Consider the following 20,522-nt stretch of genomic DNA (forward strand, 5'->3'; position numbering starts at 1 on the left):
AATTTTACAGTAAGATATTGGATTTGCTGTGCTAGAAATGTCCGATTTGAGACAGATTTTTTTTCACACATTATAATGTTAGTGCTGCACATTTTATACACTCTGCATTAAATAAAAAATCACTTTAAATGATTTGTGACTTAAAATATTGCTCTATTTTGAATAATTTTTCCTCTTCAAAAAATGACACATTTTAAACTAATAATTTTTTGCATGCATTTTAAGCTATTATACTATTTGTAATTACCTTTCTGGTAAAAATACAAGACACAATGATTGTTTTTAGATGTTTTTGAGTGCATTTTCAGCACAATAAATGAACTAATAAACACAAAAATGAGGGTACACTTCAGTCAAAAAAATTGTACAATGTTTTGTACGCACATTTTTTCAGCACTTCACATGCACTATGCAATAAAAGATTATAAGAGGAATAAAAATTTAATTGTTAATAGTTTTTTTAGCATGATGATCTAATAAAAGCAAAAATATTAAAATGATGAAAAAAAACTAATAAATATTATACTATTTTAATCACCTTTATGACATGCATTACGGCATGCATTTCTCAGCACATCAAATGAATGAATAAAAATTAAAACATTAAAAGAGGGAATCCAATTAACTGATAAGCAGTAAAAGAGGGATAAAAGTTTTAAGAAATTAACTTTTCAGTCCAAAAAAATCACAAATTTAGTTTTTAGCATGTCAAATGAACTAACAAAACCAAAATAAAAATAAATGATAAACAAAATGATTATTTATTACACAAATTTTGTCACCTTCCTATTTAACCCTCCTATTCCTGTGCATTTTTAGCACATCAAATAAACCTAAAAACTACAATTTTTTTTGCATGCATTTTTTAATGAACGAATAAACAATAAAAGAGTGATAAAAATGTAAAGAAATTAACTTTTCAGTCCAAAGAAATAAAAAAAAAATAGTTTTCAAATGAACTAGTAAAACCAAAAATAATTAATATATATTACAGTTTTTTCACCTTCCTGTTAAACCTTCCTATTCCTGTGCAGTTTTAGCACATAAAATGAACAAATAAACCTGAAAACAAGGGTAAAAATGAAAAGAAATCAACTTTCCAGTCCAAAATAATAATAAAAAAAACATTTCCAGCATGTCAAATTAACCAATAAATGGCATAAATATTAAAATGATGAAAAACTAATAAATATTGTCCTATTTTAATCACCTTTTTAATAAAACAAATGATAATTTAGGCAGTATTTTTGTATGCTCTTTTAGCTCAAGGTTTGCATGCATTTATCAGCACATCAAATAAACTAATAAACACAAACAATGAGGGTCAAAACAGGAAAGAAAATATCTTTATAATCCAAAAAATACTTATTTTTTTGCATGCATTTTTGAATGAACGAAGAAACATTAAAAGAGTAATAAAAATTTAAAGAAATCAACTTTCCAGTCCAAAATAACAATAAAAAAAAACATTTCCAGCATGTCAAATTAACCAATAAATGGCAAAATATTAAGCTGATGAAAAACTAAAAAATATTGTACTTTTTTAATCACCTGGTGATTATCAAAAAATGATAATTTAGCAGTATTTTTGTATGCTCTTTTAGCTCAAGGTTTGCATGCATTTATCGGCACATCAATTAAACTAATAAACACAAACAATGAGGGTCAAAACAGGAAAGTAAATAACTTTATAATAAAAAAAAAAATCACATTTTCAGCACGTCAAACATATTAAAATGATCTCAAAACTCAAATCATTATTTTCCTTATGCATTAAAAATAATGAAAAATCTCAAACATTTGCACAAAAACTCAACTTTTTACTAAAACATGTAACTAATTCTCTCCAGGTTTGGTGTGCAGACGCTGTGCTCTTCTTGATGCTTTTCTTGAGCTCAGTCTGGTCTGCGTTTATGATTAGAGACGTGGTTCTTCGTCTAAAGTCTGGTCTGCTTTTACTGCGCCTACAGACGGTGGCTACTGAGGGCACTAACTGGGCCGTTACAGACGCGTCCATTACGGAGAACAATGGTCCGCATGCGAGCGTCAGTCTCTCTGTTATTCTTGCTAACGACTGCTGCGTTTGAGAGACGCTAATGAGCCTCGTTCAGCTCTCCGTCTGTCGGATCAAAGACTCCACACTTATTTACTCAGCTCTAAATGCTTCATCTGTAATGTGGAGCACTCTACACATAAGGAGACATTTGAGTCTCTGAGATTAAACCCACTTTTACAAGATTTAACCCCTTTAATGAATCAGTTTTGAGTAATAACACAAGGTATCTTTAAAAAATAATAGTTGCATGCAAAATTACACACTATACACTTGTACATTTATACACTATACACAGTTTAATTTTGTCCCAAATGGAACACTAACCTTTTTTATAAATATAAATTCAGTGTTTTTATTGTTTAACCAACGTTTAACCATTAAGAAATTACACTTATGCACTATACACTTTTACACTATAAAATTATACACTACCTGATAAAAGTCTTGTCGACTATCTAAGTTTTAGGAATAACAAGTAATATCTGGACTTCTAGTTAATGATTTGGTGTCAGAAGTGTCTCTATGAAAGGTGAAGGCCTCTAGATTTTGCTGATTTGAGCTCAATAAATCTGATCATGTCTTGATGTTGACTGATTTGATGAGGACAGTGCGGTCTGACTCTGCTCAGACGAAAGTCTCATCACTGAACTGAAATAATGTCCAGTATAGAAGATAAAGTCCTGCTGCAGTGGAGACAGAATGAAGATTGTGTCTGACTCCATCATGAGCTTGGAGGACTGCATCCATACATCTCTGACATGACTCACATCACTGATTAATAAAGTCATCTGGAATGAAGAAGAAAGCCTTCAGCAGGATCCCAGAGTTCATCAAGAGTCTCTGTGTGGTTATCTTCAACACCTCCTCCTTCATCAGCTCAATAATGTTTATGTCTGATGACTGGGCTGGCCAATCCTGGAGCACTCTTTGCTTTCAGGAGCTTTGATGTGGAGGCTGAAGTATGAGCAGGAGCGCTATCCTGCTGGAGAATTGCCCCTCTCCTGTGGTTTGTAATGTAATGGGCAGCACAGATGTCTTGATACCTCAGGCTGTTGATGTTGCTGATCTCTTGCACGCCCCCATCCTGAATAAACCCCAAACCATGACTTCTCCTGCACCAAACTTGACTGATTTCTATGACAATCTTGGTCTATGCTGGTTCCAGTAGGTCTTCTGCAGTATTGCTGATGATCGGGATGCAGTTTGGGGATTTAAGAGACTTTGATCGTGGCATGGTTGTTGCTGCCAGACGGGCTGCTCTGAGTATTTCAGAAACTGCTGATCTACTGGGATTTTCACGCACAACCATCTCTAGGGTTTACAGAGAATGCTCCGACAAAGAGGAAATATCCAGTGAGCGGCAGTTCTGTGGGCGCAAATGCCTTGTTGATGAGGTCAGAGGCCAGAGGAGAATGGCCAGACTGGTTCCAGCTGATAGAAAGGCGACAGTAACTCAAATAAGCACTCGATACAACCGAGCTCTGCAGAAGAGCATCTCTGAACACACAACACGTCCAACCTTGAGGCGGATGGGCTACAGCAGCAGAAGACCACACCGGGTGCCGCTCCTGTCAGCTAAGAACAGGAAACTGAGGCTACAATTCACACAGACTCACCAAAACTGGACAACAGAAGATTGGAGAAACGTTGCTGCTCTGATGAGTCTCCATTTCTGCTGACACATTCGGATGCTCGGCTCACAATTTGGCCTCAACAACATGAAAGCATGGATCATCCTGCCTTGTATCAGCGGTTCAGGCTGGTGGTGGTGGTGTAATGGTGTGGGGGGGATTTTCTTTGGCTCCATTAGTACCAATTGAGCATCAACGCCACAGCCTACCTGAGTATTGCTGCTGACCATGTCCATCCCTTTATGAGCACAGTGTCTCCATCTTCTGATGGCTACTTCCAGCAGGATAACGCAGCATGTCATAAAGCTCAATCATCTCAGACTGGTTTCTTGAACATGACGATGAGTTCACTGTACTCAAATGGCCTCCACAGTCACCAGAGCTCAATCCAATAGAGCAGCTTTGGGATGTGGTGGAACGGGAGATTGGCATCATGGATGTGCAGCCGACAAATCTGCAGCAACTGTGTGATGCTATCATGACAATATGGAGCAAAATCTCTGAGGAATATTTCCAGTAGCTTGTTGAATCTCTGCCAGCAAGGATTAGGGCAGTCCTGAAGGCAAAAGGGGTCCAACACAGTACTAGTAAGGTGTACCTAATAAAGTGGCCGGTGAGTGTATATTAATATTTTTCTGTTTCACTCTATATTTAGATTTAATGAATTCATTAGGTCAAAAATCAAGGAGCCTTTCTGATAGAAACAACATCTGTCGGAGAAGCTCCTTGATACTGACTTATTTAGGATGAGTTGTGTTTGAATTGCTTTTATTTTCATATTTGTATATTTTGCCTTTGTATTTAATTATTTGTATGTATTAGTATGTATATGTTTGTATCCATATCAGTTTTAGTGAATTTAATAGTTTCCAAAAGGCAATTTGCAACATATACAGTGTTTTAACACAGATAATAATTTTAATAATAAAACATAAATGTTATATGGCGCCTTTAAAAGTAGTTTTTTCTAAGTGATTCACAACAAAGTTGACAAAAACACATGTTTTAAAAAATAATAATGAATGAATAAAACAAATAGAGGTCAAACAATACAATTTCAGATGTTGTGATATAGTATCTGACCAGCAGAGGGCAACAGCACACAACTATAATCTGCTGTGCTGTGTAGGTCCAGCGATAGAGCTGATAATAGCACTACAAGACTGAGAACTGTTTACATTGTGTAAGTCACCAGCAGAGGGCGCTGTAGATCCAATGAACTCACCAGACAAGAGCAGGGGTTCCCAAACTTTTCAGCCCAAAAGCGGCCCCCAAAATAACAATGTCAGTGACTCGCGACCTCCATTTCTCAAGGTGGTTATTCTGTAAATATATAAACGTTGCAGACAAAACTATAGGCAAATATAAACATGAGCATATTGACAACACAAAACTGCAACAGTCTATTAACCAGATCATGATTTTTATGGTCAATTATTAATTTGATTACATTTTAATATAAAAATTAAAGGCTGATGGCTGATTTAATTTGCATGTTGTTGTTTCTTTAATGCAACTATTAACCTTCTTCTGTGGGTTATGGTAAAATATGGTAATTCTAACAGTTTAATAAGATTTATTTGAATTTTGGAAATCACCAAGCGACCCCCACTTTGAGAATCACTGGACAAGAGGACTGTGTTTATACTGTGTGTCAGCAGCAGAGGGCGCTGTTGAGTTATTTTATTCTTTATTTTGTGAATTTAGCTTCAAGCTTGAGGTTTAAATAGCTCCGCTGGCATGTTTGAAGAAGAAAATATTCATTTTAGCATTTGGTTCTGTCAGCATCTGTTGCCATATGCTGAAGTAAATGTGACTGTATGACTGGCGAGAATAATAATTAAATCAAAAGCATACACATTAATGTGTTATTTTATAACAGGGTGTCGGTGGGGTCTTAAAAAGTCTTGTTTTTAGGCCTTAAATGTCTTAAATTCACTGCAATATAATATTAAATCATTTTAAACGGGTCTTTTTTATTAAACAAAAAGATTTAGCAAGTTTTTTTTATTAATTCTATTCACCAATATGGTTTATCTTCCTTACACTGTCTGAAATAAAGGTACGTGAGCTGTCACTGGGGTGGTGCCTTTTCAAAAGGAGCACATTTGTACTTGAAGTTCCCATATTGGTACCTTAAAAGTATATATTAGTACCTAAACATTGAAAGAGGAACACTTTTGTACTTTTTATGTACTAATATGTGCCCTTGAGGTATTAATATGGACATTTTATAATCAAATGTGTACCTTTTGAAAAGGTGCCACCCTAGTGACAGCACGTGTACCTGTATTTCTGAGAGTGTACATTAACATTTTACATTTAGTCATTTAGCAGACGCTTTTATCCAAAGCGACTTACAAATGAGGACAAGGAAGCAATTTACACAACTAAGAGCAACAATGAATAAGTGCTATAGGCAAGTTTCAGGTCTGTAAAGTCTAAGAAGATAAGTATTAGTAGTAGTAGTATTTTTTTTTTTTTTTTTGTACAGTTAGTGTGATATTCAGAGAGGCAATTGCAGATTAGGAAGTGCAGTGGAGACTAAATAGTTGAGTTTTTAGTCGTTTCTTGAAGACAGCGAGTGACTCTGCTGTTCTGATGCAGTTAGGGAGTTCATTCCACCAACTGGGCAGATTGAGCGTGAGCGTTCGCAAAAGTGATTTCTTCCCTCTTTGGGATGGAACCACGAGGCGACGTTCATTCACAGAACGCAAGTTTCTGGAGGGCACATAGATCTGCAGAAGCGAGAGCAGATAAGAAGGAGCAAGGCCAGAAGTCACTTTGTAAGCAAACATCAGAGCTTTGAATTTGATGCGAGCAGCAACTGGCAGCCAGTGCAAACGGATGAGCAGCGGAGTGACATGTGCTCGTTTAGGTTGATTAAAGACCACTCGTGCTGCTGCGTTCTGGAGCAGCTGAAGAGGTTTGATAGAGTTAGCTGGGAGCCCGGCTAGTAGAGAGTTACAGTAATCCAGTTTGGAGAGAACAAGAGCTTGAACAAGGAGTTGAGCTGCATGTTCAGATAGGAAGGGTCGAACCTTTCTGATGTTATAGAGTGCGAATCTGCACGATCGAGCAGTTCTAGAAATGTGGTCAGAGAAGTTTAGTTGGTCATTAACATTAACATTTGTTTAAAAGTTCATTCATTAATTTTCTTTTCGGCTTAGTCCTTTTATTAATCTGGGGTCGCCACAGCAGAATGAACCGCCAACTTTGTTTTAAAAGTTCATTCATTCACTTTCCTGTCGGCTTAGTCCCTTTATTAAACCGGGGTCGCCACAGCGGAATGAACCGCCTACTTATCCAGCAGGTTTTTAAGCAGCGGATGCCCTTCCAGCCACAACCCATCACTGGGAAACATCCACACACACACTCATTCACACATACATTATGGCCAATTTAGCCTACTCAATTCCCCTACAGCGCATGTGTTTGGACTGTGGGGGAAACTGGAGCACCCGGAGGAAACCTACACCAGCACGGGGAGAACATGCAAACTCCACACAGAAACACCAACTGACCCAGCCGGCACTCGAACCAGCGACCTTTTTGCTGTTCTTGTTTCTACTGCGCCACTGTGTCGCCAGTTTAAAAGTTGAATACGTTTATTTTATTATAGTTTTTACGTGTATCGTTTCAACTAGAGCAGGGGTTCCTGAACTTTTCAGCCGGCGACCCCTCGAATAACAATGGCAGTGACTCACGAGCCCCAAATTCCACTGAGGGGGTTATAAATGTACAAATGTTGCACACAAATCAGTAGGACTATATAAATACAAGCATGGTGACAACACAAACAAGTGCAAGAGTCTAACAACCATATCATATTTACAGTCTTTTATTCACTTGTTTACTTTAATATTAATCTGGGCGACGCAGTGGTGCAGTAGGTAGTGCTGTCGCTAAATGATACATTTAGCTGAGGCTAAATGTATTAAATTAAAAAGGCTGACACAGAGCGTGTAATGTTTCGAGCCACGTTACAATGAAGATCCGGGTGGCTCGAAATGTTACAGCTCTGTGTCAGCCTTTTTAATTTAATAAGTTTGTATTTTTGGAGCCTTTGGTGTTGCCGCCTTTGATTAACATTTAATAGTACTGTGTTTGTACCATACACCTGATGCATTCTCAGAAAAAATGGTACAATGTTGTACCAAAGAAGGTGCAAACCCTTGTCACTGGAGCAGTACCTTTTCTAAAGATACATATTAGTACCCAAATGTACCTCTGAAGCACCATTATGGACCCTTCAGTTACTAATATGTACCGTTTGAAAAGGTACCGCCCCAGTGACAGCTCCTGTACCTTTATTTCTGAGAGGGTACCTTTTCATGAGAACAGTTCTGTACCTTCATTTGAATTGTACCATAAAAGCTACAGAACAGTATCATAAGAGGTCTTTTCTCTACTATATAAGGTACAACTTTTACAAAGGTACAAAACTGGCCCTCAAGGAACATTATTTGTACCACCGTGTACCTTTTTTTCTGAGAGTGTGGAGAAACACATCCAAGAAGAAAAGTACAACCAAAACACTAATAACTTCCCAAATTGTACCATGGTAATACCACATTTGGCGGCTAACTATAGTATACCAATACTCGTTTCAGATGAAGTCCTTCAGTATTGCTTTTGACTGTAATACATTTTTTCCAGAGATTAATGTTATATGGTATTTATGTACTGTATATCATATAAAAACACCAATTTAAAATTCAATTATTTTCCTTCGGCTTAGTCCCTTATTTATCAGGGGTCACCACAGCAGAATGAACCGCCGATTATTCACGTATTGTTTATCCTGTTACAGAATTATACATTTAATTAAACGTTTTGGATTGATTAATTTATTCTCCGAGTGTTATTTTCAGTACACACAGTTACAGTACACACAGTCAGTCGCGCGCACTCACGCACGCGCCTCCCGTGCGCATGCGCAGATCCCGCCTGCAGCTCGGTCCGTGGCGGCTGCTGCTGTTTCTGTCCGCGGCACCGAGAATCTCCGTGTTTTTCCGCCGTGATCTCGCCCGCCGCCGTTTATGCGACCGCGCCCGAGCTCCGGGGCCGGTCTGCTCGGTCCGCACTCCCGGTAAGGGCTCGTCTGTGCTCGTCCGCGGGCGTTATGCGCTCAGATGAGGCCTACAGGCTGAAACCGAGCCGCTCTTCCTCATCCGCTCCTCCTCCTCCTCCTCACCGTGATGGCCGATGATCAACAACAACCGCCCGGTGCTCCCGGTGCGTCCCTGCAGAGCCCCGAGGCCACGGCGCTGCAGTACAACAAGATCAAGAATTCCATCTGGTACGATAGTCCGATCTCAAAACACACACATACACAAACACTAGCAGGTACCGTGTGATTTGCGTGCTTGGGGTGTGTGTGTGTGTGTGTGTGTGTGTGTGTGTGTGTGTGTGTGTGATTGTTTACTCTGCATGTCTGATGTCAGCAGGCCTGGGTCTGATTTCTAACAGCGCTGCATGGTTTCTGTGATGTATTTGTTGTTTGTATGACGTCTGATTTCGGTGCATGGCTTTTGTGATGTCACTGCATGTGCATGCTGATTGCTAATTTCTATGTCTGATTTCGGTTGCACACACCGGAATGGTTTGCGTGCACGCGGTGTGTGTGATTGTTTACTCTACATGTCTGATGTAAGCTAGACTGCAGGCCAGGGTCTGATGTCTAACAGCGCTGCATGATTTCTGTGATGCATTCGTTGTTTGCATGACGTCAGATTTCAGTGCATGGCCTTCATGATGTCACTGCATGTGCATTCTGATCGTTAATTTCATGTTTGACTTCGGTTGCACACACACTGCTCCTGGACCGTGTGATTTACGTGCATGCCGTGTGATTGTTTACTCTGCGTGTATGATGTCAGCTGGAGTGCAGGCCTGGGTCTGATTTGTAACAGCACTGCATCGGATGCATTATTACTGTGATGCATCTGTTGTTTGCATTACATCTGATTTGAGTGCATGAATTCTGTCATGTCATTCTAATTGCTAGTTTCATGCATGATTTTATTGCATGTCTGATTTTCTGATGTCATTGCATTAATTGTTAGCATGGGATATCTGATTACAGTAAATGTTTGATTTCTGTTTAGATGCTTGATTCTTTTTCATGTGTTTGCTTTTATTGAATGATTTCTAAATCATTGCATGATTTTAATATCATTTCCATGATTTCATTTGATGTCTGATGTATGAAACCATTGCACTGCAATGCACTGCATGGCATCTCTGATTTCAATGCATGTTTGATTTCTGCATTAGATGCATGATTGTTATTGTTTAATTTTATTGCATGTTTTTAATTCATGGCATGATCCTAATATAATTTGCATGATTTCATGGTATGTCTGATTTTTCTTGTCATTGCATTGATGTTTGATATCATTGCATGGCATTTGTTGTCAGTATACAATATCTGATTTCAGTGCTTTTTAAAATTCTGTATGAGTACAAAACAACTGCATAAATCATAAAGATATGTTTACTTCTATTGCATGATTTCTAATTCATTTTATGATTTTTTAACTAGTATTTGGATGCATGATTTGGTTGCATGGAGATGATTTCTGTGTTTTTATGTCATTGATGTTTTGCATGGCATGATTTTTTATTTGAAAATGTATTTATTTTTTATAAGTTGCGTGATTTTTAAAAAAAGTGATGTATGATTTCATTGCATGCGTTTCTATTTTCTGGTAGCGTTGCATTGGATGTAATGCTTATTATTTTATTGGATGGATTTTCTGACTCTGTTTTCAAATGCATGTTGCATGATTTGTATGTAACTCTGTCTGATTTTAATTGAATTTGGATGCGTGATGGTCAGTGATTCCAAGGGGATGATTTCTGATTTTATCATGTGGCATGTCTGATTTTAAATGTGTTATGAATGTCTGACTTCATCCTTCGTTTCATTTTTTTTTTTTTTGTGTTGGAGGGTGATTTTACTGCATGGCATTTGTCTTTGATTCATGCAACAAATCATGTCTGATTTGTCTGATGTCTGATAATATGATTTGAGATGTATGATTTCAATGAATGATGTCTGATTTTGTACAAACTGTCTGATTTCAAATGCATATTGACTGTCTGACTTTTAAATATGCACAGGATATGAGATTTCAGTGCATGTGATTATGTCTGATATTTATGTTGCTAAAATTATTGCTGCAATGTCTGATTTCAGAAGCATGTGTTTTGATTTCAGTGCATCTGATTTCTAATTTGATCAAGTTCTGGATGTCTGATTTTTTGTCTGATAAACAATACGTGAAGTTAAATTCATTGATTGATTTCAGTGCATAAGGGATGTCTGATTTCACTCCATAGATTGTATATTTTCATTGTATAATTAGGTGTTATGTCTGATTTCAGTTCCAGTAGATACGTGATTTCACTGAATGCAGATGATGTCTGATTTTCTATTATTGCATGGCATATTTGATTTCCAATCATGATTTTAGTGCATGTGATTAAATCTAGTTTATAATTTCACCACATGGCGATGGTGTTTTATTGCTCTTATTTTAATATGTGAATGCATGACATATCTGCTTACAGATGCATGTGATATGATTTCAGCACATGTCTAATTTCTAATATCTGTTGATTGTCTGATTTGATTTTCAGTTGCTGTAATGACATTAGAAACTCCATACAATAAACCAAACAGCAATGACATCAGACAAAACTATCTGAAGTTAAATATCGCATGCAGCCAAATCATGGAATGAAATCAGACATCCTCTATACACTAAAATCAGACTCGCCATTTAGTGCAATCACACATCTCCCTCATGCAGTGAAATCAGACATCTGAATACAAAAAATTACAAATTTGACACAATCACATATACTGACTGACATCTGTTTTGGCATGCATTTGAAATCATATGTCAGACATTGTTGATGATGTTATGATGTCATTGCATTAGCATGTCTGAATCTGATGCCATTGCATTAGCATGTCTGATTTACCGTGTTTAATTTCTGATGTGCTAATATAATAGCATGTTTGATTTCTGATGTCATTGCTGTTGCATGTGTGATTTCTAATGTCATTGCATTAGGATGTCTGATTTAGCTTGTCTGATTTCTTTGTTATTTAGTGTGTCTGATTTATAATGTGCTTTTAGCGTCTGATTTCTGATGTTTATGCAGTAGTGTCTGATTCTGTCATTTCATAAGCATGTCTGAATCTGATGTTATTGCATTAGCATGCCTGATTTAGCCTGTCTGATTTTGATGTGCTAATAGAATGTCTGATTTAACATGCCTGATGTAAAATGCCTGATTTCTAATGTGCTAATAGCATGTCTGATTTCAGATGTGCTAATAGAATGTCTGATTTCTGATGTCATTGCATCAGCATGTCTGATTTCTGGTGTGCCAACAGAATGTCTGATTTAGCATGTTTAATTTCTGATGTGTGAAAATCTTGTCTGATTTAGCATGTCTGATTTCCGATGTACTAATAGCATGTGCTAATAGCTTGGCTGATTTAGCATGTTTAATTTCAGATGTCATTACATTTGCCAGTCTGAATCTGATGTCATTGCATTAGCATGTCTGATTTAGCATGTTTAATTTCTGATATGCGAATATCATGTCTGATTTAACATGTCTGATTTCTGATGTGCTAATAGCATGTCTGATTTCTGATTTGCTAATTGCATGTCTGATTTCTGATGTACTAATAGCACGTCTGATTTCTGATGTACTAATAGCATGTCTGATTTAGCATGTCTAATTTCAGATGTCATTACATTTGCCAGTCTGAATCTGATGTCATGCATTAGCATGTCTGATTTAGCATGTTTAATTTCTGATGTGCGAATATCATGTCTGATTTAGCATGTCTGATTTCTGATGTGCTAATAGCATGTCTGATTTCTGATGTGCTGATAGCATGTCTGATTTAGCATGAATAATTTCTGATGTGCGAATATCATGTCTGATTTACATGTCTGATTTCTGATGTGCTAATAGCATGTCTGATTTCTGATGTGCTAATAGCATGTCTGATTTAGCATGTTTAATTTCTGATGTGCGAATATCATGTCTGATTGAACATGTCTGATTTCTAATGTGCTAATAGCATGTCGGATTTCTGATGTGCTAATAGCATGTCTGATTTAGCATGTTTAATTTCTGATGTGCGAATATCATGTCTGATTGAACATGTCTGATTTCCATTGTGCTAATATCATGTCTGATTTCTGATGTGCTAATTGCATGTCTGATTTAGCCTGTCTAATTTCAGATGTCATTACATTTGTTGGTCTGAATCTGATGTCATTGCATTAGCATGTCTGATTTAGCATGTCTGATAGCTGGTGTCATTGCTTTAGTATGTCTGATTTAGCATGTTTGACTTCTGATGTGCTAATAGTATGTCTGATTTCCGATGTCATTGCATTGGCATGTCTGATTTCTAATGTGCTAATAGCATGATGTCTGATTTCTGATGTCATTAGCCATGGGTTCTCTGTGATTGCATGCATGAATTCAATGCTGTTCCTCAAACCCCTAATAAAGTCTGTTCTTCTTCTTTACAGCAAATCTGTACAATCAAAAGTGGAGAGTATATTGGTGAGCTTCTCATCTCTTCATTATGTTTTCTTTAGCAGACGGTGTGCTTGTTTATAATGCAGATGCACTGAATATTAAAGTTGCAGTGTTGCTTGATGAGCATACAGTTCTAATAAATGGAAGAATTATATATATTATCTATAGGTGCATGCAACTGTTCACTGATTATTGGTGTTTTATTATAGAGCTTTTTAATACAAACAAAACACGCTACATGAAAGATATCTACATTCATTTAATGACTTCATGACTGATCATGACCGTTTCCTCACAGCAAGAAGGTCGCTAGTTCGAGTCCCGGCTGGGTCAGTGTGTGTTTCTGTGTGGAGTTTGCATGTTCTCCCTGTGTTGGCGTGGGTTTCCTCCGGGTGCTCCGGTTTCCCCCACAGTCCAAACACATGCGCTATAGGGGAACTGATCAACTAAATTGGTCGTTGTGTGCATGTGTGTGCGTATGTGTGTGTTCTTGAGTGAGTGCATGGGTGTTTCCCAGTATTGGGTTGCAGCTGGAAGGGCATCCGCTGTGTAAAACATCTTGGAATAGTGGCGGTTCATTCCGCTGCAGCAACCCCTGATGAATAAGGGACTAAGCCGAAGGAAAATGAATGAATGAAACGCACAGTTAAAGCACCTGTTGCTGCTGTACAGCCAATCAGACTTGATGAGGGCTCCATCAGATGTGATATTGTATCATCAGTAACTGCATTGATTAATAAAGCAGAGGGACTGATATCGGCAGCAGTAAGCAGATGCGTTTATAAGCTCTTCTTGTCTATTTTATTGGCTGTTGATCCTCTCCCCATTCATGAGTGCCGTTTCTCCTAGCAACACACAGTCCAATAGAATAAGGCGCAGTGAGAGGAATTCATTCTCTCCAGCCAATGGGAATGCCTGGTGGGCGGATCCGGTGCTAAGTGTCAGCGTGTTTACTGTCAGGGTTTACATGGCAACCAGAGGAGAGCAGAGTTGGTGTGCATTTCTGCTGAGGGCACTCAGAAGACAGCACATGAGCAGATCTGCTGTAATGCAGACTTTTATCATGGCATTTAGGTTTGAAATTGAGACATATTAAAACAAAATCAATTTCATTTTCTGATTATTTTTATAACAAAATTAGTTTAAAAATACATAATATTTTGAGTTTTTTAAAGGTAAAATTACTGATTAATTTAATTTAAGGTAAATTGATTCATTAAATAAAAAAAATATTGAATAAAATAAAGTGTCATATTTTACTTCTTTTGAATGTTATTGTGCATAATCAGAATTTAATTTATTTAGTTATATTAATTTTGAGCTGTAAATAAAAATTACTGCCAAAAAATCATGTTTTTTATTCATAAGAAATATTCATCATAATAAAACATGAAGTTTCATGGAAAAGTAGGTAGCAGGTTGCATCTTTTTTATTTTGCATTTTATTTTCATTTAAAATGGGTTAATTGTGTAATATGCATTGACTTTACTTTGCTTCATAATACCCAGATTATGCATTTTCATATTTTTATTTGCATAAAAAGTTGTAAATTCTAAAGTTGCAACAGAAATGTTGATCATTTGTAGAATTAAAAACCAAATCTTGTCTTTCTGTTACACGTTTTACACACAATTATACATGTCTACTGTACAAAATGCTTGAAATGCTGTAATTATTCTTCAGGAACAGTCTTGTATGGGTAAAATAACTCAATATGTTACACAATCAATATTGAAAACACCATATTAATAATGCATGCAAATATTAAGTACACTATTTACAATTAATCACAATACAGTGCACTTATAATGTATATTTATAAATTCAATCAGTTTAATCCATTTTGGAATAAGGTTGTAACATATACAAATGTGGAAAAGGGTGAAGTGCTATCAATACTATTCCGGATGCACTGTATATACCTGATGTTTAACACATTTACTGTATTTATTACCTCTGCATTACTGTATTGTTTAATGCTAAACTTATGACTCCAAATATATTTGTGTTGTTCCTGCATACAGCAAGATGTGGAGAAGTTTACAGATATCGAAAAGCTCTACCTCTACCTTAAGTTGCCTTCTGGTCCCAGTGGTGGCAATGACAAAAGGTACAAATCAGTTTCTAAATATATGCTAATTATTAATTTCCATATCCCCCTCCCCTCCTTTTATGATTTGAATACATCACAAGTCATGATTCTGTGCTTTTGCGATATCAAACGCACTCACAGCATATATATGTCTGATGTTTATGACCCACTCATGTTTGCGTTCAGTGAAACATGAATATCTGCTGATTTTTCTTGCGTTTATTGTGGCGTTGAGCTAATCATTTCACCATTTGCATAGATTTTTTGTGTAAATTATGACATTGCAGTACCAGGCTTCTTATGTTTCATCATTTGTTTCCCCTTATCTGTCCATCATGTCAACCCCTCTTCCCCAACATGATGTCCAATAGAACTGAGAATCAGAGGGGCTCTGCAAGTCCTGCATTATGGTACTACAACTTTAACTATATTAACGGGAAAACACTTATACAGGACTAAGAAACGTACACACAGTGGGCCTCATTCATGAAACATACGGAAATGTGTGGGAAGCAGTTCTGCGTGATACAGATCCAACCGGAAACTCTGTAAATCAATTCGCAAACATCAGATTTTACTATTAACTCATTCGTAAATGGGAATCGATTTCACGCTATTTTACTCATTCAAATTTGATACGTTTATGTTAATGAATTCAAGTCGTTCGTAAATCAGGAATGATTTCACACCAATTAACTAATTTAAATTTGATACATTACTGCTAATGAATTCCAGTCATTCGTAAACAAGGAACGATTTCACGCTAATATACTGTAACATGCTAATGAATTCAAGTCGTTCGTAAATAAGGAATGATTTCACGCTAATTTACTCATTCAAATTTGATACGTTTATGTTAATGAATTCAAGTCGTTCGTAAATAAGGAATGATTTCACACCAATTAACTAATTTAAATTTGATACATTACTGCTAATGAATTCCAGTCATTCGTAAATGTGGAACGATTTCACACTAGTTTACTAATTCAAATTTAATTTATTTATGCTAATGAATTCCAGTCATTCGTAAACAAGGAACGATTTCACGCTAATATACTAATTTAAATTTCATACGTTTATGCTAATAAATTCTAGTCATTCGTAAATAAGGAACGATTTCACGTTAGTTTACAAATTCAAATTTGATTTGTTTATGCTGATGAATTGCAGTCATTCGTAAATGAGGAACGATTTCACGCGAATTTACTAATTCAAGTTTGATACATTTATGCTAATTACTTCCAGTCATTCGTAAATAAGGAACGACTTCACGCTAATTTACTAATTCAAGTTTGAAAAGTTTATGCTAATGAATTCCAGTCGATTGTAAATAAGGAACGATTTTGTGCTAATTTACTAATTAAAATTTGATATGTTTATGTTAATGAATTCCAGTTGTTTGTAAATAAGGAACGATTTCACGCTAATTTACTGATTTAGATTTGATACGTTTATGCTAATGAACGAATTCCAGTCATTCGTAAACAAGGAACGATTGCACGTTAATTCAGTAATTCAGATTTCATAATTAAATGTTTATGCTAATAAATGAGTTTCCATCATTCGTAAATAAGGAACGATTGCACGCTAATTTACTAATTAAAATTTAATACATTTATGCAAATGAATGAATTCTAGTCATATGTAAATAAGCCAAATTTGCACTGATTCAGATTTGATACTTAATTGTTTATGCTAATAAGTAAATTCCACTCATTTGTAGATGAGGTACGATTGCGTGCTAATTCACTAATTCAGATTTTTATACTTCGCTAATTCATTTTTGATACTTAAACATTTTTGCTAATAGATGAATCCCAGTCATTCGAAAATAAGGCATGATTGCACGCTAATTCAGTTTTAATACCTTAACATTTATGCTAATGAATGAATTCTAGTCATTCCTAAATAAGGCAAGCTTGCACGTTAATTTAAACGTTTATGCTAATGAATGAATTTCAGTCACTCGTAAATAAGGTAGGATTGCATTCTAATTCAATGATTCAGATTTGATACTTCCCTAATTAAATAAATTTGATACTCAAACGTTTACTCATGATTGAATTCCAGTCATTAGTAAACAAGGCACGATTGTGTGCTAATACACTAATTTAGATTTGAAACTTTGCTAATTCAGATTTGAAAACGTTTATGCTAATGAATAAATCTGAGTCATTCGTAAATAAGATGTGACTTCAGGCTCATTTACATTAGAATAAGCCCCGCCTATAAATTGCTAAATAGTAAATAGATTCGTAATACAGATCTTACTAAAATCTCTTCTCAAGATTCATAAATTCGTTAACAAATTTGACAGTTAAACATTAATGTTAATGAATTCCTGTAATTCGGAAATAAGGCATGAGTGCGCACTCTTTCACATTAGATAATTCGCACATATAAATTACAACTACGTAAGTTTTGTAACCAGGAACGCAGTGGAATATACTTGACTCCTTTCCAAGATAAGGTTCCAATATATATATATCATAAATGTAGTCAAAAGTTATATGCCTAACAATAAACATACAATAACGACTTCATACTAATTTCGGAAATAAGGCATGAGTGCACTCTCTTTCACATTAGCATAATTCGCACATATAGATTACAACTACATAAGTTACGTGTGCAGGAACGCAGTGGAATATACTTGACTGCTTTCCAAGACAAGGTTCCAATATATATGTATATCATAAATGTAGTCAAAAGTAATTTGCCTAACATTAAACATTCAATAACGACTTCATACTAATTTACTAATTCAAATTTGAAAAATTTATGCTAATGAATTCCAGTCGATTGTAATTAAGGAACGATTTTGCGCTAATTTACTCATTCAAATTTGATACGCTTATGTTAATGAATTCCAGTCATTCGTAAATAAGGAACGATTTTCCGCTAATAATATACATGCATTACAAAATAAACATTTAATAAGGTGTCCACTGATGCATCTTCTATAAATATCCAGCAGGTGGTGCCCGAGTATGCTTTTGGTGGGAATTATGTTGCTAATAAATGAATTACTAGTGTCTTATGAAGAATATTACTAGATACTGCAAGTAATCTCCTTTGTTGTACAGTCATCGTACAAGTACTGTTTGATACAAGTACTATACGATACAAGTACTGTTCGATCCACGTACTATACGACACACATACTGTTCGATACAAGAACTGTACTTTTAGACGGCATTATCCAAATTTGCAGTTATCCAACCTCAGCTTAATGAAATCCATTTACACAGATTTGCATGTGGTCGGCATCAGGTGCAAATTTGCTTATTTAACAACTTACATTTAAAACAATACGAACACTTTCTTGAGAACCGAAAATTAACATCAGAACAGCTTTACGAACAATTTAGAGAAATCTTCGCTCTGCTCATGTTTCATGAATGAGGCCCATTGTCTGGTGCACCAACATCACAAGTTCAGGCCTTTTTTTTTCTCTGCTTTCCAAATAGTGACCAGAATTCCATGTCGTCCAGTCGGACTCAACAAATGTACGCGTTTAACTGGATCCGAAATCATCTGGAAGAGCACCCGGAAACCTCACTGCCAAAACAAGAGGTGTACGATGAATACAAGTGAGTGCTTGGACACGGCTCTGAAACACAACGGCAGAAATTGAGTTGCTTGTACTCATCGGTTGTTTTCATGCTGTGTTGCAGGAGTTATTGCGACAATCTGGGTTACCATCCTTTAAGCGCAGCTGATTTTGGAAAGATCATGAAAAACGTTTTTCCGAATATGAAGGCACGGCGTTTGGGCATGAGGGGGAAATCAAAATATCCTTTTCTGTGGTCAATTCTGACACATTTACATATGCAAATGTTTGTATGCATTGTTCAAATGTCATAAGATGTGTTTTTATCCTTTACAATGCATCACATACTGCTACAGTGGGCTGAGGAAAAAAGCATTTGTGCACATGCCGTCGCTCCCTAACCTGGACTTACACAAATCAGGGGATGGGGTCAGTGTTCTGCTCCTGCTGAATCAAAAACAAGAGATTTCTATCAGTTCTCAGTGTCGTTATTACATTTGTACACTATGCATTATTGATAAGAAGATCCCCGTCTTATCTCTTTGCACTTCTTTAGTGTGAATTGTTGGAGTCGGCAGGACAGTCTCCTAGTGCGGAGGATGAGATGCGCTCTGCAGCCTGCGGTCTGGTTTGCGAATGGGCTCAGAAGGTTTTGAGCCGCCAGTTTGACAGTGTGGAGGAACTGGCACGCTTTCTTCTCAACAGTCATTATATAGGCACTAAGTCCATGGCAGCTCTTACTGTTATGACTGGAACCCCAACAGGCAAGTGTAAAAAAATTACCTACATCAGGGGTGCCCAAACCTATTGCTGGAGCACAGATTTGCTCCTGTCCTAAATACACACAGCATAAAACAAATACAAATATTACAAATGTAAGCTTTAGTTGAGCAGCTTACAGTAAGGCTCAATCGTCAGCAATGCTTGCTCCTATTTGTGTCATCAATCTGGCAACCTGCGAGTTCGTCGAGTGGTCAGATGAGTGACCGGGTGAAAAAACCTGTTCAATATTTTGTCAATCCTGCATACTGCACCCTTTAAGATAGTTATCAAGCTCTCAATAGTAAGTTCTAGGCTTATAAGTAGGCAAAGTACAAATTTGAATGGTGTCGGACCTTCAGGAGTAGAATTGGGCACCCTTGACCTACTTTATGTACGATTAGACTGAACAACAGATTTTTCCGAAGTCTATGTTAATTTTTTTTTAATATGTTTGATAAATAATGACAGGTATGAAAACCCCAACGCCAGCTTCTGCTTTTGTGCCAACTGCTGAAGCCAACTCATTCCAGCCCCAAGTGAAGACCCTTCCTTCACCTTCTGTCGACGCCAAACAGCAGCTGCAGCGGAAGATCCAGAAGAAACAGCAGGAGCAGAAACTCACTTCTCCATTGCCCATGGATGCCCAGGCCAGAAGGGCAGAGGCGGGTACACCTGTACCTGGATCCAGCTTGACTTCTTCAAGTCCTGCACTGCTGTCCCCTCAACCAACCATAGGAATTGTTGTCGCTGCTGTTCCGAGTCCTATCACGGTAAGGAGATTCTGGTTTGAAAACCCTGCTTTAATATGTAATATAATATACTAAATGTACTGCTTCAAATTT

At 36.7% G+C, this 20,522-nt stretch overlaps 2 protein-coding genes across 4 annotated transcripts in view; one reads left to right on the forward strand and one right to left on the reverse strand.

The window, feature by feature from the left end:
• Positions 1–20,522, reverse strand: part of twf1a (twinfilin actin-binding protein 1a) — a 606,573-nt gene that overhangs the window by 267,863 nt on the left and 318,188 nt on the right. The window lies entirely within an intron of this gene.
• The window catches only part of rfx7b (regulatory factor X7b), a 30,310-nt gene that overhangs the window by 3,934 nt on the left and 5,854 nt on the right, over positions 1–20,522 (forward strand). Inside the window, exons 1-9 of one of the 3 annotated variants that reach the window (XM_003201602.6) lie at positions 8,627–8,989; positions 13,263–13,296; positions 15,298–15,383; positions 15,737–15,775; positions 18,836–18,958; positions 19,043–19,159; positions 19,263–19,347; positions 19,475–19,682; positions 20,149–20,450. In XM_003201602.6, the coding sequence (XP_003201650.2) occupies positions 8,889–8,989; positions 13,263–13,296; positions 15,298–15,383; positions 15,737–15,775; positions 18,836–18,958; positions 19,043–19,159; positions 19,263–19,347; positions 19,475–19,682; positions 20,149–20,450 (1,095 nt within the window). In that variant the 5' untranslated portion in view covers positions 8,627–8,888. Of the gene's footprint in view, positions 1–8,626; positions 8,990–13,262; positions 13,297–15,297; positions 15,384–15,736; positions 15,776–18,835; positions 18,959–19,042; positions 19,160–19,262; positions 19,348–19,474; positions 19,683–20,148; positions 20,451–20,522 lie in introns of those variants that run through there. The other 2 variants (XM_073942498.1, XM_021470566.3) reach the window with 2 other exon arrangements.

Source organism: Danio rerio, chromosome 25, assembly GCF_049306965.1.
Source record: "Danio rerio strain Tuebingen ecotype United States chromosome 25, GRCz12tu, whole genome shotgun sequence".
Taxonomy (NCBI): domain Eukaryota; kingdom Metazoa; phylum Chordata; class Actinopteri; order Cypriniformes; family Danionidae; genus Danio; species Danio rerio.